Source organism: Arachis ipaensis, chromosome B04, assembly GCF_000816755.2.
Source record: "Arachis ipaensis cultivar K30076 chromosome B04, Araip1.1, whole genome shotgun sequence".
NCBI classification, from domain to species: Eukaryota; Viridiplantae; Streptophyta; class Magnoliopsida; order Fabales; family Fabaceae; genus Arachis; species Arachis ipaensis.
Genome location: NC_029788.2, coordinates 88,676,930 through 88,688,761, shown reverse-complemented (window position 1 = coordinate 88,688,761; position 11,832 = coordinate 88,676,930). Strand labels below are relative to the sequence as shown.

Below are 11,832 nucleotides of genomic sequence, written 5' to 3'. Positions count from 1 at the left end.
TGGCCGGAGGTGCTGGGATTCGCAACAGAGGGAGCAGCGGTAGTTGGCGGCGCTGCACCCTGCGGTGGTGGTTGGCAGGAATGTGGGGAGGTATTATAATTTTTCACATGGATGAGGAGAGAGAGATTAGGGTTTGTGTAGTTAGTTTTTTGATTGTATACTGTCAAGGGAATTAGGATAAAACTAGGTTGACTCTTTTTTGGGATTTTTTTTATTGGAATCTATTTTACCCTAGTAGACTACAATTGGCTATACCACTAATTGGTCCCATATACTTTTTTTTTCTGATTGATCTCTTCCCTTTTTTTCTCTTCTTCTCCTTTATTATTACCATCATCATTTTCTTCTACAAAAGTGACACATAAATTTTGGTTAATCACATAAAAAATCTATTAGAATGACATTGAAAATTTTGATAAATAACACAAAAAAAAATTAAAGAACTACAAATCCAAAACCTTAACTCAATAAATAAATGTGTTTCAAAACTAAAAAATATATTAATTTATTACAAATGACACAGAAAATGGTTAAACTCTTTATATATGAGTTTAATATCACTTAATTAGTTTAATAATAAAAAAATATTTTTTGATTGAAAATGGTATAGAAATTTTTTGTGAAAGACACAAGAAGTTTTCAAAAGATCACAAGTTAAGAAATATTCTAATAACTTTTAATTGGTTAAAAAATTTCTTGTGTCATGGTTAAGAAATTACGGTGTCAAAATTAACGAACTACATGTGCCATGATTAAAAAATTTTGGTGCTATTTTTTTAATAAATTCTATACAATTCAAAACAATTCCTCCTCTTCCTCATCATCATCATCTTCATCATCTTCTTCACATTTCTATAATTATTCTTTTTTTCACCCTCTTAACAAAAATTTGTATCACGGTTAAAAAATTTTAATATCAAATTTAAGAAATTTTTTGTGTCACGGTTAAAAATATTTCGATATTATTTTTATGATAAATTTTGCACAATTTAAAATTTTTCTCCTTTTCTTATTCTTTTTCTTCATCATTATCACTGTCATCTTTTTTTTATTCATCTTCCCTTTCTTGTTTTACCTTCTCATAATTCTTCTTATTTCACCTCTTAATAAGAATAAAATCAAGAAAAAAAGAGAAGACAAAAATTAAACAAAGAAAAAATGAAATAAAAAAGCTGAAATAAATTTTTTATTGGAGGAGGAAGAGGAAGAGGAAGAGAAAGGTAAGAAGAAATAAAAAAAATATAGCAACAACAATAATAGAAAGAATAACGATGAGGAAAAAATATGCGAAGAAGAACAAACACGAAGAAAAAGAAGTGTGTGATTCACACGCATATTATGTGATTGATTTTTGTTGTATTTTATTATACCTAATATAATTTGTTATGTACTCTCGTACTCCTACTTGTAAACAAATACCAATATGAATACACAGTTCATTCATTTTGCATCCCAATATGGTATCAGATGAGAACTTTTACGCTTCTGTCCTTTTTCCCTCTCTGGTAAGAAAATTCTCCAATTTTCTCGCCACGAACATCATAACCACTTAGATTTCTCCTTTTCCTCAATCGATTTCTCCTTTTCCTCAATTGATTTTTTCTATTCTTCGATTTCTTCTTAACTAATTTCTGAGCAATGATGTCCCTTTCAAATGAAGTTCCGTCACAAGCGGTTCTTCCAGCTTTGATGCTACATTCGTCAATTCCTGACGCTTATACACTTCATTCAAGTGATCACCCAGGCCTCATGCTGGTGTCTCAACCACTTCAAGAAGACAATTATGCTTCTTGATGCCGATCAATGCGTCTCGCACTCAGTGGAAAGAGCAAAGTTGGGTTCATTGATGGCTCCCTCCCAAAATCAGACCCCGCTCTTGATCCAGTGCTTGCAGAAACATGGCAATGCACCAATGATATCGTCACTACTTGGTTGCTAAATTCAATTTCAAAAGATATCGCAGCAAGTGTGATTTAGGCTAGCTCAGCTACACTTTTATGGCAAGATCTGGAAGCTAGGTTCTCCCAAAGCAACGTGCCTTGAATCTTTGAGTTAAAGAAATCACTGATGACACTGACTCAAGGATCTCTCACTGTCTCACAGTACTTCACAAAGCTGAAGATTCTTTGGGAAGAACTCAACACCTTTAAGCCTCTTATCAAGAGTATGTGATGCTATTCCTCATGGGCTTGAATGACAAATTGGCAAATGTGAGGAGCCAAATTCTGCTCTTAGATCCCCTGCCTCCAATTGAAAAAGTTTTTTCACTAGTGCTGCAAGAGGAGAAACAACGAGCACTCACTTCATATCAACCACCTCAACACATGGCTTTTGCCGTGAAGCAAGCTCCAGGAATCATGAAAACTTCTGGATCTAAGATGAAAGGCAAGAAAGACCATCCTCAATGTGCACACCGTGGCTATCTTGGCCACACAGAAGAAAAGTGCTACAAACTGCATGGCTATCCACCCGGCTACTCATAGAGCAGAAATACTCACTAAGTCGCTCAGGTGAATCCTGTCGACAAGCTCGAGCCAAGCCAAGAAAATCAAGATTCCCAACCAAGGAACGGATTCTCACTTACAGCATCACAATACAATCAATTAATGGCATTGCTTCAAACTCAGCAAGCAATGCAAGCCATAGAACCTGAAATCTGTGCAGGTGAAATATTTTCTTCATGTTACATGAATCAAAAGGCAGTGTCCAGCTCCTGGATCATTGATTCAGGGGCAACCACACACATAACCAACTCCTTCACTACTCTCATCAACCCACAATCATTACTTAATCATTTTGTAGCCCTACCAAATCAAACTAGAATCAAGGCCTTAGCCACGGGCAATGTCATTCTTAGCCCCATATAACCATCTACAATGTCATTTTTATTCCTTCTTTTCGGTGAATTTAATTTCTATAAGTTCTTTACAAAAATTGTCTTATTGCATGGTTACCTTCTCTGACCTCTCTTTCATTATATAGGACAAGATCTCCAAAAAGGTGATTGGCAAAGGTGATGAGTTAGATGATTTGTTTGTGCTGCAATCACCTTCCATATCACCTTCCACACACATAACTGGTTCTTGTCATCAAGCGTCCTTTGTTAGTAGTGATGTTTGGCATGCTCATTTGGGTCACACATATGAAAAGATTTTGAATAAATTGAGTCCTGTTTTGTCATTAAAACCCATCAAATACAATAATTCAAATTGTCCTGTATGTCCTTTAGCAAAACTTAAGCATCTTTCTTTCCAGTCACAAAATAATTTATGTAATAATGCCTTTAAATTGATTCACTGTGGCATTTGGGGCCCTTATCGTACTTTCACATACAATAATATGAGATATTTCCTCACAATTGTGGATGATTATTCAAGATTTACTTGGACTTATCTTTTGAAATAAAACTCCAATGCTACTAATATTCTTATGAATTTTGTTAACATGGAGGAAACTCAATTCAGTGTTAATGTAAAACAGATTCGATCAGACAATACCAAGGAGTTATTACTCACTGATTTTCTGCCGTCGAAGGGCATAATTCACCAATTTTCATGCGTAGAGAGACCCAAGCAAAATTCAGTTGTAGAAAAAAAAAAGCATCAACACTTACTTAATGTTGCAAGAGCCCTCTTTTTTCAGTCCAAGGCACCCATCAAATTCTGGGAAGAATATATTCTGACTGCTACCTTCTTGGTGAATAGGATGCCTAGTCCAGGCCTATAGCACACTTCACCATATGAGAAATTATTTCTCAAATAACCAGATTATCATGCACTGCGGGTTTTCAGGTGTTTGGTTCATGCATCCACGTTAATATCTCAGAGGAACAAATTCTTTACACGGGCTATAAAAGCAGTTTTTGTTGGATATCCTTCAGGGTATAAAGGATACAAGTTATATGATTTAGAGGCAAAGAAGTTCTTCATGTCCAGAAATGTCACATTCAATGAAAGTGTATTTTCCTTCAGTGAGCTACCAGCTGATCAGTTCCTTTTTGTGGATAATTTTCCAGATGTGGTGATGCCTACAATGCTCCAAGACACTTCTCTTCATGGCTCAGCACCAATTCAGCAATCCTTTACCAATACTTTCAACCCTCATCACCCAACAATACCTTTAACACCTGATCACAATCATGATATTATCCTTGAACCTCAACCATCTCAACCTATCCTTAGAAGATCTACTAGACTAAATAAACCTCCACAATATCTTCATGATTACCAATGCCATAATGTTGCCACCATAACCAATTCCAAACATTTGACGAAACCATACATAAATTTTGTAGCCAATGAAAATACCATACCTGAACCTGCTTTCTACCACCAAGCTGTGAAATACCCAGAATGGTGACAAGCCATGAATGAAGAGCTTCAGGCAATGGAAGAAACTAACACATGGACCTTGGCACCTCTCCCACAAGAAAAACACACTATATGTTGTAGATGGGTATACAAGGTAAAGTGTAAGGCTAATGGATCAGTAGAGAGATACAAGGCGAGGTTGGTCACAAAGGAATATACACAACAAGCTGGGATAGATTACAAAGACACCTTTTCTCCAGTAGCCAAATTAACTACTATTCGGGTTCTTCTATCACCAGAAGCCATTAATAACTAGTTTTTGTTACAAATAGACATGAATAATGCGTTCCTTAATGGTGACCTCTTTGAAGAAGTCTATATGGATTTGCCTCTTGGATACAAGACCAAGGAGTCAAATCTTGTGTGCAAATTGAATAAGTCCATCTATGGCTTGAAACAAGTATCCAGACAATGGTTCTTTAAATTTTTCTCAGCATTATTGAGCCACAATTTCAAACAATCCAAGAGAGAATACTCCTTTTTCACCTTTAGCACAGGTGACAACATAGTCTACTTACTTGTATATGTGGACCACATCATCTTGGCAAACTCCTCCAAGAAAATAATGTGCAAGGTACAACACTTATTAGAATCTATGTTCAAACTCAAGGTTTTACGTGATTTAAAATACTTTCTGGGGCTGGAACTTGCAAGATCATCTGAAGGCATTGTCCTTAGCCAAAGAAAGTACACCTTGAGCATATTGGAAGACACCAACTTTGTTGGTGCTAAGCCAAGTTCCTTATCTATGGAGACAAATCTGAGGATGAGTGCCTTTGATGGGGACCCATTGCATGATCCTTCCACTTATAGGCGTATAATTGGGAGGCTAATGTACTTTACAATATCACGCTCTAACATCACATATGCTGTCTCCACATTGAGTCAATTTCTATCCAAACTAGCCACCACTTATCTTACTGCTCTCCACCACTTACTGAGGTACTTAAAAGGGACTGTGGGACAAGGCCTTCTCTTCTCTGCCAAGTCAAAACTGCGACTTATGGCATATGCTGACGCTGATTGGGCAGGTTTTCCGGACACTACTAGAAGAAGTGTTACCGGTTACTGCATTTTCGTTGGTGATTTTTTATCTCTTAGAGATCAAAGAAGTAACACACTGTCTCAAGGTCTTCTGCTGAATCTGAATACCGTGCCATGGCAGAAGTGGCAGCTGAAATTAACTTGGTTGAAAGGCCTTCACTCTGACTTTGAAGTTGACATTCCATCTTCTATGCTCTTTTGTAACTCACAATCAGTCATCCACATTGCAACGAATCCCACATTTCATGAGAGAACAAAGCATATCGAGATCGATTGTCACTTTATTCGAGAGCGAGTGATGGCAGGATTCCTGAATCTCATTCACATTCGGACACAACACCAACTAGCTGATATGTTTACTAAGCCTGTAACTCTAACTCACTTCAATAATCTCATTTCCAAGTTTGGCATGATAAACATTTATCTGCCAACTTGAGGGGGGATATTATACCTAATATAATTTATTATGTACTCTCGTACTCCTATATATATATAAACAAATACCAATACGAATACACAATTTATTCATTTTGCATTCCAATATATTTAGATCAACTTGATTGAATTTGATTAATAAAAATATTTAGATGTATAGTAAAATCGGTATTTAATATCGAAGTGTGTATGTGTGAGTGTAATTTTTAGTTGCCTCATTTTGATATTTAAAAGGTGATATCAAAGACTTATGATATTAATCTTCCACTAAAGATCAAGGCATTTTAAATACAAAAAGTTGATTAGATGCAATTGAAGGAAAATACGTAGGAGTTAATCATGACAAGTGAATGAGATAGACAACAATTATGTTATTGCTGACTTACACTTGACAATAATAGATTTGGTATTGTCGTTTATCTTAACGAAAAAAAAAAAGAAAAATTGGAATGCGCTCACAAAATTATACAAAGTTAAGTTGTTATACAATAGAATATTCTTAAAAAGAAAGACTTTATACGATTAAAATTGTGCACGTCGTGTTCTTTCTTGATAGAGTGAGCAAAACACGAGTTGAGCTGTGAGTGGTAAGATCTCTTCTAATTTTTATAATATATTTTAGTGTGTTAATATAAATTATAATAGTAATTTCTATTTTCTATTTTATAAATTTCAGTTGTATTACTTTATTTCATTAACTCAAATATGCAATACAAAAAAAAAAAAGGAAAAATTATATGATACTTTTCATAAGCTTAGATTTTGTCCCTTCATTTCAGGGTTCCTTAGTTGTGCAAAAGAAGAGTTCAGCTCCACCGTTAATTAAGAGGGCATCTTCATCAGTTGATTTTGATAAGTTCATAGGAAAGAGCAATGGCAGTGCTGACCTTTTTGCCTTGCTTTCTGTCCAAGAAGATAAACAAGGTTTCTCAAGTTGGGCAACATTTGATTGTGAGACATCAAAAACTTTATTCTTATACCCTTATATATTATTTTCTTCAAACAAAATTGAGGAAATTATTGTTAAACTAACTAAATAGTAAATTACAAAACGGGTAAGACGTACGGTGCTACATCTTGAGCAAAATTTTAATGTGATTAATTATTAAGGCTATTGGTCTTTTCAAATTTATATTATTTATTTAGTTCAAATTTAATCGTTATAACAACTTACACTTGAAGTTTCAATATAATTTTGTAGGACAACTGGAAGCTGGTGAAGAACATTATGATTTTGTAAATAATTTTTTTGGAGAATATAACAGGAAAATACCGATGCTTTTCTTTATTTTCGTGATTGTGTTTTGATTGGTATAAAAGTAGCATGAAAATAACAACAGCGAGTTACTTATAGATTGTTTTACTATATTTTGTTCAACTTGTAAAATTTTTAGATATATTTTTAGATTGTTCTATCTTTGCAGGAGGTGTGAATTAAATGGCGAAAATTCGATGAATAGATTGTCCTACAGCAGCCATAGTTGGAGCAAGTGCCAAAAGATTATCTTTGTTGATCACATTACAATTTGGCATCAGAATAATGAAGTTGCATTCATTTGGTGCATGCTCTTCTTTTTCCTTGATTTTTTCAACAATGCCATCTGTACTATCGCAGCTATTTTTGTAAACTCATCTGGAAGACTTGCTAGTGGTCGTATGTAGCATGACTTACCTAATTAAACTAGAATTTCAAAATAGCTTATTTATAAAGAGGGAACAATAATTCAGATACTTTATTTTTTTAAAAATAAAAAATATTTCCCAATATAACCAGTAATAAAAAAAACGATTATTATGTTAGGAGAACATAAAAAATAGCTAGAACTTATCTTATTTATCATTCATTAATTATTGTAATAATTGATGATACTAAATAAGATAAGTTTTAGTTGTTTTTAGCTAATTATTTTTTGTTACTAAATATTTCCATAAGAAAAATTACAAATTTGTGTATGACAATAGCAACAAAACGATTTGAGCAATTTTCACTTTTGATGCCAGAAAAAATGGTATAAAATTCAATCCTATCTTCGATCGTGATCCTAACTTATGAAAATGAGCCATAATGATTTCGTCTTTTTCGACTGCAAAAATGACTCTGAGCTATTGTCAGATGGTGTTATAAACATAATTAAGAACATTTTAACTAAAATAAATATAATACGTGAAATATAATCAAGGAGTTAAGAGTTCAAAATATTTACACAACCATGTATATTGTTTCAGCTAAAATGCATGCTTACATCTAGTTCTTAAAAATTATTGAGAGTACCATCAATTTTAAAAAAAAGTGTACAAAGAATTTTATTTGCATTGAGCTTTCTTAAGCTATAATTTTGATTCAGATTAAACTGAAGATAATAAAAAAATTTTAGATATTATATATTTATCCAAACCTTCTTACGATTACAAAGTGTCACAAATTGGATCACACACTAAAAGAAAAACGTTGAATAACGTTAAATTTAGCATCGCAGAATAGCGGTAAATTTATCGTTGGATTTACCGGCGGTAACGACATCAAATTTGTAAGATTAAGTAATTACCGGCAGATTTATGTTTTCAACGGTAAATTTGCCGGTAATATTTGAAGGAAAACAAAAATAAATTAGCGCATTCTTTAGGGTCGGATTTACCGTTGGATAACCCGGACGGTAAATCAACTATGTGAAACTGTGCATTTTGGTGACTCGCAATGATTTTTCATGGTAACTGGGCCGTAAATTTAAAGCGTGAATCCTCTTTTTCCTCATTCGATTTTCTCTCTCTCTCTCTCTCTCTCTCCCTCTTGATGATTGATGTAGAAATTAAAGTCCACAAACTAACCGGCAAGTGCACCGGGTCGTACCAAGTAATACCTCAGGTGAGTGAGGGTTGATCCCACGAGGATTGAGGGACTAAGCAACAATGGTTGATTAATTTACTTAGTTAGACAAGCAGAAAATAGTGTTTGAAAGTTCAAAAGCATTAAACAGTAAATTCAGAATATCAGAAGACAGTCAAGTAAATAAGTTGGAAAAACAATATGGAGAAGGCAATTAAGGCTTCAGAGTTATCTATTTTTCGGATTGATTTTTTTTTATTAATTTATTTTAATCATGCAAGATTTAATTCATGGCAAATTATATGTGACTAGAACCTAATTCCTTAGACCTTTTTAGTCTCCTCTAACTTTCATCAACCGCCAATTCCTTGGTCAATTAATTCCAATTAGGGGGTGAAGTTTAATTCTAGTTATTATGCCACAAAAATCCTAATTATCCAAATATAAGAAGATTATATGTCACGTATCCCGTTAAGTCCAGATAATTAGAATTTAGGAGAAATTGTTTTCAAGCTGTTGTTCAAGTAAAGAGCTTTTCCAAGTTATACAAGAACTCAATTAGAAAGAGGGTCATACTTTCGTTCCACCTCAAATTCATAAGATAAAGAACGAAAACAATTCTTAAATTATAAATCAGTACATGAATTAAAATACAAAAATAATAGAATCAATCTATACAAATAGACAGAGCTCCTAACCTTAACAGTGGAGGTTTAGTTGCTCATGAAAAAGAGTGAAAACTAGGATTCTCGTAAACTGTAAATTGCGTTGAGGTGGAATAATCCAGAAGAGAAGTTTCTTTTCTCTTTTATATCTAATCCTAATTAATTTAAAATATATTTTCTAAAACTAATATAATATATTTTCCTATTTATAAAAATTAAAGTTTAAATCAAAATTAATTATAGCAATCAGCGTTTTCTGCGTTTCCTGCACGTGGCGCATGTCACGCGTACGCGTCAGTCACGCGTACGCGTCGATGGTCTTCTTCACATGTCGCGCGTACGTGTCAGGTACGCACACGCGTCACTCCTCGCTGGTCATCTCCTTTAATTCTTGTGCTCCTTCCATTTGTGCAAGCTTCCTCTCCATCCTCTAAGCCATTCCTGCCCTATATAGCCTTCTTCTCTTTTTCTACGGAAACTCCATCAAATCTAACCAAATGCTACCTAAAATAAACAGAATTACACACGACTCAAAGTAGCATTCATAGTGGTTAAAAGATAATTAATTCTTAATTAAACTCAATCAAATTAAATGCAAATTCACTAGAAAAATATAGGAAAGATGCTCATGCATCAGTCGCACCCTAGCCCTTCCCAATAGCCACCCACCATTACCTCTATTTCTTCTTCTCTGTCACCGCTGGCAACCACAGAGCCGCTGCGACATCGCCCTCTTTCCTTCTTCTTCTCCTTCCTCTTGTTCTTCCTAGCTTTGGCCAAACCACCCTCGCTATCCCAGAGACTACCGAAGTTCTAACCCTTTCCCCCTTTGAGCTCACTGCCGCTGCCGTCTACCAAGTGCCATCTACCGAACCTCTCTTTGGGCCTTCAATTGGATTTAGAATTCCCTAGTTTTATTTTATTTCCTTTTGTAATATTTATTTACGAACAATATTTTTTTAGGTCTAGCATTTATTACTAGGATTAGTATTTAAAGGAATAAGATGCACCCTTTTGGGGGCATCAAGGATCTTGCATCAAGCATCATTAGGGAATTGCGTTTTCTCTATAAGTATGAGCAACTAAACCTCTCTTGGTTAAGGTTAGGAGTTATGTTTATTTCTATGAATTAGAACTATTATTCTTCAATTTTAATTTATGTTTGATTCAACTCTAAGGATTATTTTCGTTCTTAATCTTATAAATTGGGTGGAACGAGAGTATGACCCTTTTCTACATGAGTTCTTGTGATTCTCAAAAGAGTTATCTCGCTTGAACTACAGCTTGAAAATACTCATCTTAGATGGCTAATTACATGAACCGATGAGGATAAGTAACATCTATTCAGCCGGTTTGGGGTGATCAGGGCCTTCGTGGTATAAACTAGTTTTCTGAACTTCACCCTCTAATCTGAGTTAAGTGACCATGAGAGTGGCGGTTGATGAAGGTTAGAGGAGGCTAAATCGCTAAGAGATTAGGGTTTAGACACCTATGGTTTGCCATAAAATGAATCATGCATTGTTAAAATAGTTGGTAAGACATTTTAATCTGGAAAAGTAAACATCTCCGAAGCCTTAACTGTTTTCTCATAATGTTTTCATACCAACTTGTTTATTGCTTTCTTTATTTTATTGTTTATTGCTGTATGTGAATTGCACTCACCAAACCCCTTTTTAATTCGCCTGACTAAGTCCAACAAGACAACCATTGCTTGCTCAGTCCGACAATTCTCATGGGATTGACCCTCATTCACCTGAGGTATTACTTGAATGATCCGGTGTACTTGCTGGTTAAGCTGTGCGAGTTCACAATTCGCACACCAAGTTTTTGGCGCCGTTGTCGGGGATTATTTATGATTGACAACTACCAGTTATCTTGTTGCTTAGATTAGGTATTTTTAGTTTTTGTTTTTCCTTTTTAATTTTTGATTTCTATTTTGCTTATTTTTTGAATTTTTTTCTTATTTATCTTCATATAATTTTTAATTTTAAGTTTAGTATCCTGTTAGGGTTTTTCTTTTCTCTTTATTTTCAAAAATTTTAGGGTTATTGTCTTTTTAGTTTTAAATTTTTTTTAAGTCATTTTCTCACTTGTTGTTTCGATTTTTTTAGGTTAATTGTTTACTTTGTTTTACTTTGCTTCTTTTACATAGGATATCTCACTGGGAGTTCTCTATACTCTGACATAGAGGCTCCCACCTTTTCGTTTCTTTTTTGTTTATGAGCAGGAATAAGGACAAGGAACCCCTTCTTGATTTTGATCCTGAGCCTGAGAGGACCTTAAGGCGGCGTTTACAACAAACCAAAGCTTACAAAGCCGGAGAGAATCTCAAGGAAACTTTCGAGAAGGAAGTCAAAGAATCCACCATGGAGGATAATGATGGAAACGTTGGGGAGCAAGCAAGGAAGGTGCTTGGCTCATACACTGCACCAACGCCCGACTTCTACGGGCACAGTATAGCTATACCTGCTATTGGTGCAAATAATTTTGAGCT

The 11,832-nt window shown here is 34.6% G+C and overlaps 1 protein-coding gene across 3 annotated transcripts in view; it reads left to right on the top strand.

Annotated features, from left to right (window-relative positions):
- The window catches only part of LOC107637859 (probable ADP-ribosylation factor GTPase-activating protein AGD15), a 17,021-nt gene extending 9,472 nt beyond the window's left edge, over positions 1–7,549 (top strand). For 2 of the 3 annotated variants that reach the window (XM_016341137.2, XM_016341138.2), the window contains exons 7-8: positions 6,629–6,800; positions 7,274–7,549. In XM_016341137.2, coding sequence (XP_016196623.1) covers positions 6,629–6,800; positions 7,274–7,275 — 174 coding nt within the window. In that variant the 3' untranslated portion in view covers positions 7,276–7,549. Of the gene's footprint in view, positions 1–6,628; positions 6,801–7,050; positions 7,226–7,273 lie in introns of those variants that run through there. The other variant, XM_021121304.1, reaches the window with a different exon arrangement.